At 42.3% G+C, this 17,558-nt stretch overlaps 1 protein-coding gene across 1 annotated transcript; it reads left to right on the forward strand.

Moving 5' to 3' along the window:
- The first annotated feature begins 707 nt into the window (after positions 1–707).
- Positions 708–6,661, forward strand: trappc3 (trafficking protein particle complex subunit 3). The gene is made up of 5 exons (XM_041955391.1): positions 708–864; positions 2,024–2,121; positions 3,822–3,921; positions 5,474–5,656; positions 5,888–6,661. Exons 1-5 carry the CDS (start codon positions 823–825, stop codon positions 6,005–6,007), a joined length of 543 nt encoding a protein of 180 aa, XP_041811325.1. The 5' UTR covers positions 708–822; the 3' UTR covers positions 6,008–6,661.
- The last annotated feature ends 10,897 nt before the right edge of the window (positions 6,662–17,558 follow it).

The raw sequence follows: 17,558 nt of genomic DNA on the forward strand, positions 1-17,558 counted from the left end.
TGACTGGTAGTCCTCCAGCTCTCTCTCTCTCTCTCTCTCTCTCTCTCTCTCTCTCTCTCTCTCTCACACACACACACACACACACACACAGACACACACACACAGACACACACACACACACTCCCCTGTCGCGTACACCCACACAATCTAGGTTGTTATTTAAATACAGCTGCAAAAGTGTGAGTAATCATTGCAACTATGAAGCAAAGACGTTTAAATCTGCTTTATAAAGAAAATGTCGCATACATTGATTGATCTCACTGTCAATACATTAGGTATACTGCCACCCTGTGGTCAATCATTAGGAGTTTTTCCACAAGTAGGTCTCACTTTGGTCATGGAGTTTCCCTCCGGGACGCCGGAGGGCGACAAACAATCTTCCAAGAGGAAAATAGCAGAGGAAATGTTGGCGAAACAGCTGACTGAAGCGCTGCATCAAGCTAGTGAAGCTTTACCGAAACAATACCGGAAATAGTTCATTTTGTCTTCAAAATAAAGCTCATAATTATTTTTTTTCTGTGAAAAGGGAACACTATATGCAAGGATGTGATAACAACAATGCGTTATTTATATGTATTGATTTTTTCTCAAATGCATCGTTTCATTTAATCTCCGTACTTTTTACTACTCAGGATTGTTTTCCCAAAATAATTATTTTAGTCTAATGTACGACCGGAAGTCTTTTTTTAAAATCTAGGTACCTTAACGTTAGTGGAAGCGTGACTAAACTGGCGATTACGGAAATAACTGCTTAGGAAGAATCAAATAAATAAAGGATTAATATCGAGTCACCACCTGTGTAAGCCTGTAACACTGTCCACAATGTCCAGGCAATCCAGCCGAACAACCGACAGCAAGAAGATGGTAGGCGACTCCCGCAGCATTAACGTCAGCCAAACCTATCAAGCCTAGCTAGCAAAATGCTAACCGTAGCCAAATGACGTTAGCTAACATAACAAGTGGCTACATTTTATGTCTGCGAGCTGAACTACTTGTCAGCCAGGTATCATTGCTGGAGAGTTTTGGTTGGATACACGACATTTGAACCAGCTGACTTAAATATTTAATTCATTGTGTAATATTACTGGCTTTGACAGGAAGTATAGTTCGTTGTAGCACGGAAGCTAATCCGTTAGCCTCCTTAGCTGTACATGGTCCCCTCCTAGCCCGTTCACTTTTAAGATAACTTTCTAAATGAAATCCATAACCTGCGATTATATTACAGATATTGCCTTAATGCATTCTCACATGTAAAGTTTGAAATAACCCCACGACATTTAACATAACTACTGAGCTGAGCTACACTGTCAGACTAAGTTTGCTGAAGACATCGTAGACTCTGAAGCAATAAGTCACAGTATGGTAGTATTAGGGGGTCAGTCCCATCTGTGCCATGCAGGGAGTCACTAATCTTGCTCAGCTTTCAGTTTTTATTAGCGTTACAATTTTACAGCCATGGTGAGGACACAAGCTATCAATGTTAATGCTTAAACTAATTAGTCATTGTGGCAATTCATTACAAAGTGTATATTAAGTGTGTTTGTTTGTTTAATCAGACCCTTTAATTTGCATTACTGCTATTAGATTCATTTCAGCACCAGGAACTGTCCATACAGCATGACCTGTTAGACTTCCTGGTGCAGAAAGTAGCCCTGTTATCTGTTTCCACGCCTCGCTTTACATTGAAGTAATTGATTAGCAGATGGCAGGTTAAGGTCGTTTTTTTCTTTGTCCTAGGACAAAATTCAGGGTCTTTTCTAAACTGAAGAGAGGTAGTGTTATTGGCTCAAAACCTTTAAAAATTAACATATAAGCTGTGGTTATGGTAATTGAAGGACTGCCCGAAGCAGTTTACCACATTTAGCAAGCGAGCCTGCTTTTAATACTAATTTAATTTTCCTCACCACATCACAGTTGACCTCACTCTATCAGTCAAGTCTCTTGATGCCGTTGTTCCAGCGTGGTTCACTTCATTCTGAGCAGCCTCAGTAATATGAGACTTTCGTTGTTTTTTGTCTTGTAGAACTCTGAGCTGTTCACTCTGACTTACGGGGCCCTGGTCACCCAGCTTTGCAAAGACTACGAGAATGACGAGGAAGTCAACAAACAGCTGGACAAGATGTAAGGGTTCCCCATCTACTGTCATGAGCTGTGTCCACACCCAGCTGTTGTTTAGTGGAGATGTCAAGCAAGTGCCCTAAGACTTGCTGGTGTCCAATAAACAAGCAAACAAAATCGTTTTTATCAGAAATTTATGCACAAACATGTTTTTCTTTCTGTTTTATTAATTGACAGATTCTTTATATATCACAATATGCCTGTTTTCATCTGGCCATGACAATTTCATACATCATGATTTGCAAAAGTGCGGTGGAATTTGTTACTGGTACATTATATACATCAAGTAACACCTTCAGATATCCATCAAAATACCAGTACTGAACAAATTGTACGCTGGTGTTAAACAATGACTGTAAATAAAGATGGATGATGTGTCTCCACTTCCTCCCATTGTGTGAAAATGAAGCCAAAATATTCTGGATACCAGCGTTGCCATCTTACACTGATGACGTTTGCGTTGTAGCGATCGGGGAATGGATCGCTCGACTCCATTGTGGGTTAACTAGCAATCCTGAAGTCACACCCCATTTTAGAACATCAGATAACTAATTACAGCCCAACTTGTCAATAAAATGAACACTTAAACATACATCGGTGTGATGAGAATTACCTACTATGACAGACAACATCTTTGAGAAAAATTTATATGACATGTAGTGTGTGTTTTTTTAGTTTCGCCCATGTCCTCTAGGCTACACGTAGGGGATGAGATTTATGACCTATACTGCATCCAGCCACCGGGGGGCGATCAAGATGTTTTGGCTTCACTTTTGAGAGGCTGTCATGTCATCCATCTTTAAATACAGTCAGTGGTGTTTAACTATTACAAGATGTAACACTGCTTTCTGTGCATTGCATAAATGTTGTACCCTGTGCACGCACATATTGAGTGCATAAGCTGAGTTGCTTTGCTTCAACGTGTTAAAGTTCATCTTGCTTGTTTAACTAAGGGAAGAGAAGTGATTTTCTTTGGCCTCCTGGGTGTCTCCCTTTCACTCACACCTTCACACTGCTCTGACACATTTTGCTGCTCGCCATTCATAATGTACCTGGACACAAGCTAAAGCACAGAGATGACATCATCAGGTTTTATTTCTCACACTTCTGTGTCAGAGGTTCCCCTCTGCTTTTGTAATTTCTCAGAACCCATGGGGCCTTTGAAGAAGAGAACACTGATATGTGTTTTTATGAGAGACAAAAAAAATCTCTGGAAGGCCATCCTGGTTACAGTTCTCCCAGAAAATAAGATTAAGAAAAATCGTTGGGTTTATAACTCAAAAATTCAAAACATCCTGTCACGCTGACAGGACTTTGGACTGGATGTACTTTGCTTTTCTGGTTGTGCAGCAACCCTAAGCTCTCTCGAAGCTAAGTCATGATGAGGCTTGTCTTACCTGGCCTTAGAAGGCAGTGAGTCTGCTCTGCCCACCCTGCTAGTCGCCAGCCAGCTGGTCAGAGGAAGACCATGTTAGGATGGGGATGTATCGGGTGGCTTCAGATTCTGTAAGAATAAGCTGACTTGACCTTATCAGAATTAGCACCATTTGCCAAGTGTATGACCCAAAAATATTCGCATTTGGAACTGACTTCTAACTCAGTGCTTTCATTTTTCATCAGTATTTTTTCCTCTACAATGAAGAGAAATAATCAGTTTGACCTTTCTTTCTCTTCGTTCTCTTCTGTCCTTCTCTCTTTCGTAGGGGTTATAACATCGGAGTGCGTCTGATCGAGGACTTCCTGGCACGCTCCAACATCGGCAGGTGTCAGGATTTCCGAGAAACAGCCGATGTCATTGCTAAGGTAATTGGAAGGTTCCAGGCCAATCAGAGCGTGACCATGGACTTCTCCCAACATGGAGGGAGGGAGGGAGAAGGAGGGAGAGCAGAAAAAAGCAAGACCAGAGAGAGTGATGTTGATGAAACATCCTAACAATTGAAAGAAAAGAAGGAGGTTGGGAGGGGTAGTGAAAACTGATGATTGTGACCGAGAGACCTTAAAAGCTCCAGTCTGCATCCTTCTTCCTCTTTGCTTTGTGTGATAGTTGCTTTGATATTCAGAAGGCGAGGAGTCACTTACATGTGAGATGAAATGTAATCTCTTCCCTCAGAAAGGTGATGATCATGTTACTGCTGTGACATGTTGTGCTTCAATCTTCTGCCTGTGGATTTTTAACATATCCTTGTCGTGTTTTGTGAAAGTCAGACAGATTATGGAGGCCTCTCTCAGGCCTGACTGTGTGTTCAGCACTGCAGCTGTTTTCAAGGTGTTACAGCTGTTTGTTAGTGGGAGTCGTTCCACAGATGTAACCCCACACTAGCTCAGGGAACTGGCTCTTGGTCATGAAGAGGAGGGTCATGGTTGTAACTGGAGGACCACTATGGGACAGCGGTTTGGAGGGTGCAGTGATAGCCTTTCCTGAGGATATCATGTGACCTCTAGTGAATCTCTGAAGCTCACCTCAGTCATTCGTCCATTTAATATATGTGGAGGGAGGTCTTGTGTTTGTTCAAAAACAGATTTTCTAAATCATGACTGATTTCTGACTGAAGTCTGATCATTTTACATATAAAAACTAAAAATCTACCCAGCACCCGGAAATATTTTCATCGGTGTGGGTGCAATTTCTCTATCTTGAGCGAACCTTGATTTGTGCATGCGTGATATGCCGACCCTCCTGTGAGACATCACAGGGACAAAGCGCTGTGGAAGGAAAGGAAGCAACAGTTATCAGAAATAAGGTGTGTGCAGATGCTACTGTCAGAATACCTGTAGTGCAAATTAAAACTTGCTTCACAGTTAAACTGCTGCACGGTTAGTGGATCAGTTTTACACAGGTCAGCTGGGTCAGTGATGAGCTGCAGGCTCAGCTGACGCTTTGAGAAATTCTTAATCCGCCAAGGCACATAAGGCAATAATATATTTCTGTGAAAATCTAAAAAAAACAAACAAACAAAAAAAAAAAAACGCAGCATATTGCTGGACGCAAATTTAAAAAAATCTCCCCTTTATATTAGACCTGTGTAACCTGTTCCACCTGCATCTCCTGAGCGCTAGAAATCAGAGAAAGATGATCATCATTTGGTTGCATGTATGCACCCTGATAATATGAACTGATAGAGTTTAGCACATTTTTGTGGCACTGCAGTTAATTTTATGTTTTGTGCTACTAGCCAGTGTAATTAGTAACAGAGCGACTGAAAAACCTACTGCCACAAATGCCACCAAGGTAAACATTTAATCTGCCTCTGCTAAATAAACTTGCAAGCAGACATTACTGTTTTCCATTGAGTAATCATACGCTGTTTTCTTTCTTTCTTTCATCCACTCCTCACCATGTTGTGGTTGTTGTTAGATTGCATTTAAAATGTACCTGGGAATCACCCCCAGTGTGACCAACTGGAGCCCAGCAGGAGACGAATTCTCCCTCATTCTTGAGAACAACCCGCTGGTTGACTTTGTGGAGCTGCCGGATAACCACAACACGCTGATTTACTCCAACCTGCTGTGTGGGGTCCTCAGAGGAGCCCTGGAGATGGTACGATCAACGCTCCATATCTGAGTTCCATGTTCCATTTTAACGATGTAATCAAAGATCAATGCTAATTATATAAGTAGACAATATTCACGATACAATTTTTAGATAAACAGAATGATTGATGCATTGATGGTTGACATAAAATAGAATCATTGATAGATCTCCAGCACTAATTTGTGCAACTATTTCAGTTTGTGCATAGAAACGTAAGTGTCTTTGTGTCTGATTTAGGTCCAGATGGCTGTGGATGTGAGATTTGCTCAAGACACTCTGAGAGGGGACAATGTGACAGAAATCCGCATGAAGTTCATCAAGAGGATCGAAGAAAATCTCCCGGCAGGAGACGAGTGATGGAAACGAAAAGCTCCTTCCCTCGACTTGTTGTGTCTCGTTTGGAGAGGACTGAGTAGATGAATGAACTCAAAACATCAAGACAAGTGACGTGCAAAGCCCAGCAGCCCGAAGGATGTTCACTGTCCTCGCAGCCTCAAGTTCTGGTATCTTCATCTCCTGTTTTTTTCTGTCTGTGTTGTTAGAAGAGGAATGCCGGGAATTAGAAGAGACAACTGAGATTTCCAGAGAAAAGAAACACTGTACACCTTTGGTCTCAGCATCACATCATAGCCCTGTTACCTTGAATATCTTGGGGGTAAAAAAAAAAAAAAAACATCATTGGCATTGATTGCCAGTTTGAGGGTAAAGATTTGTCCCTGATTGACAGCTGTTGCTGTTGAGGAGAAGAGAATTCCTCTGATCATTTATCCCTCATGGAAAGTTTTACTTTTATTATCTGTCCTGTTTCTTAAAAGAATGATGCCTTTTCATTTGGCCATGGGTAGACTGCTTTTTTTTTTTTTTTTTTTTGGTGTGAGGCCTGAAAACCTTATTCATTATGTTTTTATGTTTGTCTTGCTTGTTTTCTCTTTTTTTTGTAAGAAATCACACATTATATTGCTGCCAGTTATGTATATGGCATGTTAATTTATGTAGATGGATATGTCAAATAAAAGCGGCATATTTAATATGATGCTTTCCGAATGTGCTTTGTGAGAGCGGAGATCGACACTTCAAAACATGCCTGTTGGGCAACCTGGAACAGTTTTAACTAGTTAGTCTCTCTCACACACACACACACAGTGTCCTCTGTACCACCTTGTCAGTTTTGCTTCAGTGTACTGTGGGAGCGTTATTCCTTTGGAGTACCGTAACCTCTCTGCAAAGGCAAACAATAACAGACCTAATGCCTCTCTTATGTTTGTTCAGGGTACATGGAAGTAATCTGTGTGTTTGTGGTTTGTGTGTGTGTGTGTGCAGAAAAGGACAGACTGCCTTGCTTAAACTCACCAGTGCTTGGTTCTGGTTGCCACACCTGTGAATGGCTTTACATCACCCAGAGGTAACGAACAGAACTTCTCATTTAGACCCACTGCACACCTCATCAATAACCGAAAACACAGGCGGCCATTCACACACACACCTACACACACACACACACAAATCATCCCTGGTCTTGCTTTAGAAGCAAGAATCTGGTCTGGATACCACTAGAACATTAGCCATGTTTTTCTTATTCTTTGTCTTTTTCTGTTTTATTGTGTAACAGAACAATAGCATTAGTACCAAACTCACAAGTTTGCTGAAAGCACTTAGGGGATGAGATTGTAAGATAGGGATTTCCTTTTGGAGAAATCTGTCAGCTTTTAGCTGCTGGAAACCTTCAGGCTCTACACATCCTATTTTATAGCTGCTATTACATGAAGCCATTTCTGCTTTTACAATTTTAGCATTCAGGCACTTGAAGACAAATTCTCCAGAAAGCCACCAGAGGTTGCTGTGTACATTACCTTCCTCAGCTGGAGGCAGCTTTCGGTATGAAGCTTAAGTTATGTACATTTAGCATTTTTTGGCCAAAGATGGGTGTTGTGGGAGAAATACATTCCCTTATTTGTGGGAGTAAAGGCTCGAGCTGCCAGAAAACATAAATAAGAGGTTCATTTTCCGATTATGAATATGGGAAGAGCAGACAATTCGCAGTAGTTGAGCAGAGTGGCTGATGCCAATATGTGGACTCTAGCTTTGATTTGGCTGGAGATGAGACAAACGATGACAACATGCAGTCTTTTTACTTTATAATCCCCGGGAAGATGTATTAGGATGGGATTTCTTCGTATTATTTACTGCCTTAAGTCTCTGCCCACTCCTGTCTGGGGTAGTGCTCATTTAAAAGGATAAAGAGTGGAAAGTGGAAGCACCCCGGCGGCCGTCAGGGTGCAATAAGCCTGGCGGGCCATTAGGAGAGCTCTCAACACATTACGTGCACATATCTATGCACCCTGTAGGCCTGTGATGTGGATGTTGGATGGATGGCGGGCAGGAAATAGTTTTTGTGCAGAAGCTTAATGTAAATGACTTGGCAGAATTAGAGCTGTGTACCTGAGGGATGGACGGACAGCTGGGTTTGTGTACTTGTGAAAACCTGTATTATTCTGCCATATGCTCGCAGGAATTTGACCTGACAAACACACACATGTACGCACAAACTACACGGAGGATGAATTTATTACGGCCACTGTTCTCACAAATCGGCGTTAAAGCACACTAGAAGGACCCTGTCCAAACAAATAGCTTATTTTCTCCCTCCCGCTGCTTAAAGTTTTCTACCAGTGTGTCCAGTGAGAGGTTTGTTTTGATTGTATTCACAGTTTTGCCCTTTAAACAAGAAAGTATGAAGAGTGCAAACTAACTAACACTGAGATATGACTTCACTCCTCATAACCTGTGCAGATGTGAGCCCTTCGCAGGACTGCAGATGTTGTCGCAGAATGAAAACACAAGGAGAAAAAAAAAAAAGTTGTTGAGACACTTAAGACTCTCCCCAAGCTACGAAGAACTGCTTCGAAGATGCTATTTTTATCCATTGCTGTTCCCCCTCTCCTTTCTTTTATTTCACATCACTCATAACTGTGTTGGTGTGGCGTCTCCCGTCGAAACATGCGTTGTCTTTATTTTATAGTTTATTTTGTTGTTATCATTTATGGTACTTATTGCAGCTGCCTATATTTTTCAGAAAACTTTATTAGGACAGACCTGGAAAACAAGTAGCAAATGTTACGGGCCTGAGACAACGTGCGCCGATCTGCTTTAAGCCAGCTAAATATTTCCATGTGGCCTTTATGGGAAACAAATGGTGAAAGGCACGCTGTGACAGTAAAGCCCAGCGCACAGCCTGGTATTGACCTGCGCTTATTGAATACCGCATCACTTTCTTCTACCTCCACTCCATCCATTTCCATCCACTGCTTCTCTTAGGTTTTCCACTTTATTTACTCAGTCCTATTTCATTGTTACAGTTATTCCTCCTTTTTTCCTCCTATTTTCTTACTCTTGTTAATGTTTCGCTGATGTGCTGAAGGAGAGCCAGCAGCCTCTAAATCAAGGAAAGGATGTGTGGTAGTCAGGCTTTCGGGACTGTCCTGCCTCTGATGGGAAACGTGCTGTGTCTCAGGTGAGGTAAGGGTTGACTGAAGATGCAGTCACCCTGGATTTACGGAGGTTTCCGGAGTGTGCGTTTTGTGACTGGTCAGTGGAAAAGAGGGGGGGGTGACAGCAGGATGGACAGCGCTCTTTGAGAAGAGAATGCAGTGAGTCAGCAAACAAGTGCGTTCATGGTAAAAATCCCAGACAGACTGAATGATGTTCCCGGGCAGTGAAGCGGTGTGGGAAGAAGCGTTTGATTTAATGAGCATGTCTCTGGTGCACACCTGAAAAGATGCCCACATGAACACGGGAGTTGTTACATAATTCACAGGCTCTACACTTGTCTACTAAAACACATCCTGTGGTTCTTCATGAAAGTGCGATTTTGGCGGTTTGAGGGGATCTTGGTGGGATTTATATGCATAAACACCTCAGTAAATAAACATGGATGTGGTTTTTAGAGGTAATTATGAGTTGATTTGTTATTCAGTCACAGTATGTACCCACTGAAATCTGCTACAGCATCTGCAAGCCATTTGGAATATGAATCATCACCCACTTCCAGACAAACTGTTGAGCACTTCCTATAAATTTAATAACTCATGCTTTGCTTCAACCATTTAGCATGGGCCCTACATCCAATAGAAATTGAGAAGTTATGTTTGGGTCATCAGGAGTGTTGGCAGGAAGGGTGAAATGAGAAACAAAACTAGTAAAACACGCCTCTTCAAGCTCAAAAATAAAAGCATGGATCAGGTCCAGCTAACCCGTACAATAAAATCCTGGATCACCAGTGTCACAAGGGATTCGTGTTAACAAAGAAAACATCTTTGTAGCAGGAAGACATGTCAGGCTGAAAATGGTCCAAAGCTGGGTCTCTTTTCTGTATCAGCAGTGACCTGGCTGGTTCCACGAGGGTTTCAGCCGGAGAGCTGGACGCCGCCGAGCCATTTAATGCCTTGTTTTTAGTTTTTGCTCCTTCCCTTTCTTCCAGGCTTTTTGGATGGGAGCTGCTAAGCTGCCTTCACTCTGCTTCCAATTTCCTCCTGCTCTTTTCTTCTTCCTCTTTTCTCCAGGATCTGATGAAGAGGAGGTTGCTGATGATATAGGCTTTACCCATTCCAGATCCTTTTTATCTTTGTGCCTCATTTTCCCACAATACACTTAACTTTTGTCTTGTTTTTCTCCCTCCTTTCTTCCCTTTTTCCTGACCCCACAGCCGTTCGAGTTGGAGTTTATGTAACAGCGGCAGAACTTTCCAGCTTGGAACGGCCTCACTTGAAGATGGAGCGAGGAGAATGAGTGGGAGAGAGAGGGAAAAAAAAGTGTCATGTAATATTACACTGGCTAGCCCTGAGGGCAAACGGCACCTCACCTTAGACTTCATTATTCCAGGGCCTTTTCCTCCAAATGCACATATGTAAGCATATATTTCTATCAGTCTCCCAGGCAGTAACAAATACATTAATTCCAATTGAAAAGCAGGAATGTGAAAGTCCTGGTTTGCCCTGGACTAAAATCAAACCAGGCTTCCCTCCCAGAGCACAGGGCTGCCTAGAGGCTGCACACCAGCTGCACTGGACGGGATATCACCGCTCACCGCTGCCAAGCATGGACTGACCGTCTGTGTGTGTGTGTGTGTGTCACCTCAAAATCTTGGAGTGACAAAACACACCATACATTGATTAGAGCAAAGTACTTCTGATGACGCATGTCTCCCAAGCAGGCCATCTATCTAACTTATAAAGCATGATATCCGAGCTAATATCACAGCATAAATCTAGACACCAGCTCAAAGGCTTTATGTCTTCAGCAAGTCATTTATTATCCGCCCACTGCATGCACCTTTCACACCCGTCAATGTGATTGTAAGTGGTCTGGATGTCCTATTATGCAGGCTAGACATTTCAGGTCTGTGAGTATGACTTTCCATATAAAACACCTCAAGCTGTCACACTGGAAAATGAGACCGACTGGAATCTGACGGTTGGACAGAGGTTTATGAAAAATTGCCAGTGTGGGAGATGCATGATGGGGCATTATTAGCTATATTTCGGTTCACATGTGTAAATTTTGTGCAATTTTTGAAGTGGGTCCAAATAACATGCAAAGAATGTGCATCTGTTAAAACCAAACCCATATCAGCATCAACTAAAATGCATTCAATTACAAAATAGGTAAAAGACTTTAAAGAGATGGGAATATTTCACTACATCAAAAAATGAACAACTATTGGTTCCCTCATGAGGATAAGGGCTGTTTTTGACTTTCCCAAAAATTGAAGTTTGAAAGAATGAGAAGTAACACGTAATTTGTTGAAATTACTTTGAAGACTAATCCCACACCATGTTGTAGAACTGAAGTTGTTCCGTTCATTCCTGGTGCCTTTGCTGCCTCACTCGAAAGCTCGCAAGCTAACAGGTGAGTTGAGTTCAGATGTGTTGTTTTGGTAATGTTACTGTGAGATAGTCTGCCTTACTTTAACCGCAACTATTCCATCTGTGGTATCGAAATAGTTACACACATTGCTTAGCAAGCTTAAAAGTGCTAATTAGCACAACAAACAAAGTATGGCTCAGGAATAATGCTCGCACGCACAAGACGGGGTCTGTGTGCACCTTCCTTCCACAAATCGTTTCTAACACGTAGTTTGCTATGTCAAACGGTCTCTGATATGAAAAGCTCCCTGTTTGGTTTGGTTTCAGAACCAAATCTACGTGGTTAGGTTTAGGAAATGATAAACTTTGTTATTTGACGCCCTGGGAATGAGACTGGGCTCAGAAAACATACATTTTAGTACGGCTGCAGCTGTCAGTAGCTGTTCACTCAATACCAGTCAACTTCAAGACTCTTTGACCGTGGAACGACACATAATGTCAGGTGATCATCAAAGTCAGTAGGATTCGTCCTCTGGGCACCATTAAAGTCAGAACCTTATGGCAAACATTCAACACCATAGTTGTTGACATATTTTAGTCTGGAACAAAGTAGTGGATCAACTGATCCATTCCTTGAGTGCTGCCACTAGTGTGGCTAATAAAAATAGTGAATTTTTCCCTGTAACCCAGCTACTGAAGGCATAATCCTGTCATTACCACTCTCTAACCTTTTATCATTAGTTACAGTTGTTCACATTGTCACTCTCTGGTGTAATTGCTCCATCCTAATATTGCCAGAGTCTGTGGTGTTACGTCTGCCCAACTGTAAAGCCTTCAAAGTCTTTTCATTGTTGCCAGGTTGGAGACCTCTTGTTCACCTGCTGGGCAGAGGTACAAAGGTCTCAGGGTGCTGAGAGATTTGTTTAATGGGCCGTATTCATCGGTCAGGCCAATATGCACAGAGCATGCCTCTTCACTGATCCATAATGGAAATCAGAGGTCAAACGAGATTAGACACGGTAGATTTGAAATTGCCTGCAAAAGATCACACATCGAGCGGGCCTACAGCAGGAGCGATTTTCTCTGCCATTTTATTGCCTGTCATGAAAGTCCTTTGCCTCCAGAGGTATGACATTGCAAAATCTACGGTTTGGGTCAATGCGCAGCTATAATAAGATGTAACAACAGCTTGATTTATGCTAACAGCGTGGGGTTTCTGAGCCCCCTATTAACACAAGAGAGGATGTTTTAATACAGGAAAGGAGTTTTTACTCCACTTTGTATGAGGGAATGCAAGAGGACGTGTATAATTGCGTGTATTTATTGTCCTTCAAATACAACACATGCATACATATATTTGCGATGCATAGTGGGAGTGTATTCTACTCATTCTTCAGTGTTCGTGCCAAACATGTGTAGCTGAATGTTCACCTTTTGCCTTTCCCATTTCCTCGCTCATGTCATTCAGTAATGTGAGCACTGCGCCAAAAGCTCCTCATAATTTTACGTCCTCGCAAAATGTGATGTTTGTGTCTACGTGTGTACGTATTGCGGAGGATTTCTTCCAACACACGTGTACATGCGTGCATCTGCTTCACCTATGTGACTCCCTGTGTGATTTTGTTTCCCATTCAGCATGGAGGTGCTGAAAGCGCTCTCTCCGGGCCTCATAACGCGCAAACCTTTTTCCAATTAGCCGGCCAAGTTGGGCTCAGTGGGGCTTGGATCTACTGTAAATCTGACCCAGACAAAACACCCACTGGGTCCTGGTCCAAAGGGACAGGCCGAGAGAGAGGAACAGGGAGGAAGTTGACGAAAGCTGTGAGGCATTTTGTCCGATGATTTCCGGGCCTCTCTCTGCAGTTCAACGTCTGGCCCTCTGACTGTCAGCATCCACATCAGTTAGCCAGTGAAAGGACAGTCATATGGTTTCATGCAAGAAAAAAATTGAGAAGCCAGACGGACTGTGATCTCTGCGGCCGCGTTACAACCACTCGTGTGCGCATGCAGCCACAAATAGCCACACACGCAAATATCCGATCTTTTCTCTCTGGACTCCCTGGACTCCCTGGACCAGAAGCATGCAGCGGGTAGCTGATTGTCACCAAGTGAGACTCTCTTGTGTGTACTAGTCTTTCCAGCCTCTGTCATCTGAGCACAATGTGGTTTATGTTTCACAGTAACTACGAATCGATTTTGTTGTTAATATGTTGTGAGACCATGTAATTATTTCCTATTTCCCCTGCTTTAATTCCATGAAAGCGTTTCTTTGATTCAGAAATTTAACCATAATCAGTCAAACCAAAATTGTATATGTAAGAAACAAAGGGAAGTGAAACATAATCACTGAAAACAATCTGTTTTCAGAATACCACATTTGGTTTCTTTTGCTCTCGGTATGCAGCACACACCATGGAGACATTTTCAGCGGACATAAAAGCCAGTGGAGCTGATTGAAGGAGACCTGGATGTCCTCGGAGATGTGCTTTGGAAGACAAAAGCATGACTCAAAATGCACAGGAGCGTCCAACAATCACATTTTTTTCCTCTTCACTTCTGTCTCTCCTTTTGTCCTTCTCTGTTTTATCTGCTTCTTGGCAGGTGTGAATGAGTGCGAATAGATGATGCTGTGAGAAAAACGAGTGCATGCCTTAGTCGAGATGAAAGTGATGACACTTTCATTTGAGCAGTACGTTTATCTGGCACGGGTAAACAGTTCATGTCTTTGTTCACATGGCAGTGAATCCAACATTTTTCTTCAGTGCCTCACATTCTTACCACAAATCAGAGCCTTAAACACATGATTACCCTGTTTAAAAGTCTGTCTGTAAAGGCTTTTTAGTCTTTATTCAACTTAGAATTATACAGTCAGAATTTATGTAAAGGTTACAATTACAATACTATGAAAAATTGCAAATGCAGATTGTTTAATTTAGATTATAAAAGTACCATTAGCAGCAGAGTCTACTTATGCAGTCTCAGCAAGGCTAACGGGACGGCAGACTCGGTCAGCCTGTTGGTCTACCACTTTGACAGAAATATCTCAAACATTATTGGATGGATTGCCACGAAATTTTATACAGATGTTCATGGTATAATATATATTGTACTGCCTTTGACAATGACTTCTTTTTCCCTTTGACCGTGGTTCACTTTTGTGGTTCTGAACGAGATTTCTCAATAGCTTTTCTATTGAAATTTGCTACAAACTTTCATGACCCGCCACGATGAAGTGTAATCACTTAATCATGATCCATCAACCTTTCATCTAGCGCCATCATCATGTCTAAATTTAAACGTCCAGTATTTTTGTTTATGATACCTGCTAAAATAATGACATTCCCATCAGTGTCAGCTGCACTTTGTGTTTAATGCTTATTAACAAATGTTAGCATGTTAACACTAAGATGGGGAACTTAATCAGCATAAACATTGCTTTGCTAATATCTTTGCATTGTCATTGCTAGCTTTTAGCTCAAAACGCTATTGTGCCTAAATCTGCCAGCGTGACTGTAGAGTCTGGCTAACTATATAAAGGGCATCTCTTGTGCACAGTATGTTCTTGAATAAATCTAAAGGTTAAGGTGGAATCACGAATGATCTCACTGGTGTTGCCATAGTTTGTACTAATGGGATGTGATGCAACCATAATAAGGCTGAAACACTAAATCGACTCTAACACCTGAGGCCTGGGGCACCAACCATCCCGACGGCGACACCTCTACCATGAATGCTTGATCCGCTAGGGTGGACCTGGTTGTGGACGCTCAAAGAGTGGACTGTTCAGTGACACAACCCCCATTCACAACCAGCTCCGGCGCTGCATGGTCTGGTTCAACTTTACAATATGAAGGGGGGTCTTAAAAACATGCCCTGTCACTACTCAACCTCCAAAAAATGTCACTGATTTGCACTTACACACACACACACCTGCCCACGGCTCTCCAAACGTGAAGGGAGGAAGGTGGGGCCGCAGTCTCAGCACGGTATTTATGACTTCATGACATCATCAGGCCAGGTGATGGAGTGCTGTGTCATGATTTGTTTGGTTTTCCAGCACTAACCGTATTAGCAATAACACCAACGCTGAGAAAACATGTCAGTGGAGGAGATTGGTGCGCAACAGTGAGGAGAGGAAAAGACCATAACGTAATAACCTGCAGGGTGAATGTGTTTGGAAGATATTCAGGTTTGAACATAAGTGTGTAATTATAACAAGACGCCGTCAATCACAGTTGCAGCTCCCTCGACCAGTACGCACCTCTTTGTTCACACCTCAGCGACCCCCTGAACACCCCCACACTCTCACACACACACACCACAACACTAACATTGTGCTCCATGTGACACATGAGGTACCTCTCGACACCTTGGTGCTCGACATACTGTATGATGATCACATACGGTACACTGCAGAGCCAAATACACACACCTGAAGGTTCATGTGCATTAAAGGTCTGTGCTGCCGTTATTTTTAACGGAAATATAAACACGAATCACACACACCACCTTTTTGATGCAAAAACATCAGCGTATATAGTGCTTTTTTAAGTTTTCTAAATTTTTGACGGAGCTTCCATGAAGATGCAATGTGAAGGTTTTTACTCACAGCTGCATTAACATGTGACTATAATGTGACTTATAAAAACGCATTTGAAAAAGTATAGAAGACTTTATAGCACAGTCATGAATATTAAACCAGAGGCCACCTCGAAGGAAGAGATTTAATGTGATTTGGACCTAACACCACAAAACACCAGTATGGTCATGGTAAGTCCATGAACAGGAATCATGTGGAACAGGAGGGAGTAAAAGGCTGTTGGATAGAGTGATAAATGAGAGAGAAATGGAGAGATGGATGGATGGGTTACCGAAGTATAACAAAGGGATCTTTTTCAGTCATTATATAGTCACTTCTCTGTACAATAAAACCAAGTCAGAAGCTGAGAGAGTGAGCGTGACCTCCGATATTTACAGCTACCACGAAAATAGCGGAATGACTGTGGTCATTGGTGCAAGGTGTGGATGCTTGAATCAGCAAGGAAAGAATGACAGGCGCAGCGGAGGGTTCCATGAAATGTGAGTCATTCATTAGCACCTCTTCATGGACTTGTGTACCTCATTTTAAAAAGGTGCGTTGTACCTAAAAATAGCAGCACAAGTAACACGCTTGGAAAACTGCTTCTGATGTTTCCATTTTCATACGTGGGCACTTGAAGTCTGTGACGGGGTTAAAACCCAAATGATGGTGGTGAGATGTGTTCAGAGACACATCACACCACCTGTAGACCCGCCCCTCGCAACTGCCGTTCTGAATGCCAAGTCTGTAACACCAACCTTCAAGGAAATGCATAATTATTTCCATCTACTGAAAGGGCTTGAATCCAAACATATCCTCTTTTTGTGTGTATAGTTATGTGTGCGTCCGTATTTGTCAGTATTATGGAATCATTCAAGATCCAATACCTAACATCTGCATCTTTTGTTGTATATAGCAAGCAAACATCAGTGAACTTTCTGGAAGCCGACAGAAACATGTATATGTCGGAGGGACAGTAGGATGGTAACAGCGTTTCCTGTCTAACGTTTCAGGGCACCCAGAGACCGAGGTGGGAGGAGTGTCGATGCCTGCCACAGCTGAAGGATGAGGTCACTGTAGGAAAAGGAAGTGGGATGCACTTGTTTGACCTGTCAACTGGGCGGAGGAAGTGTGAATTGTCATCTGGGGCCAAGTCAGGCCAGGTCAGTCTGCCTCTGTCTTTTGGAACTTATAATCGCCTCTGTTCATTGTTACTTGATTATTTTTTTTTATTCAATTGACAAACTGAGATAATGCATTGGGCTTTTTGCCCAGAGGTTTTCATAAAAGTCAGATTTCATCCAAACAAACAAATGTGAACAGGTACAACTTGTTCTTATTTGAAACTAGTAAGGGAAAGTGTTTATAGCCATTCTGAAAGGCCACGCTTGAAGCTGGCATAAAAAGCCTATAGCATCATAGCCGATAAGGGGCAAGATGGGATCATTTTTCAATTCATTAATGGTTT

This window comes from Chelmon rostratus, chromosome 16 (assembly GCF_017976325.1).
Source record: "Chelmon rostratus isolate fCheRos1 chromosome 16, fCheRos1.pri, whole genome shotgun sequence".
Classification (NCBI taxonomy): domain Eukaryota; kingdom Metazoa; phylum Chordata; class Actinopteri; order Chaetodontiformes; family Chaetodontidae; genus Chelmon; species Chelmon rostratus.

Coding starts and splice junctions, on each gene's coding strand:
- trappc3 (XM_041955391.1), top strand. CDS start 823: ATGTCCAGGCAATCCAGCCGAACAACCGACAGCAAGAAGATG. Junction 2,122..3,821: donor AACAAACAGCTGGACAAGAT/GTAAGGGTTCCC, acceptor TCTCTTTCGTAG/GGGTTATAACATCGGAGTGC. Junction 5,657..5,887: donor TCAGAGGAGCCCTGGAGATG/GTACGATCAACG, acceptor TGTCTGATTTAG/GTCCAGATGGCTGTGGATGT.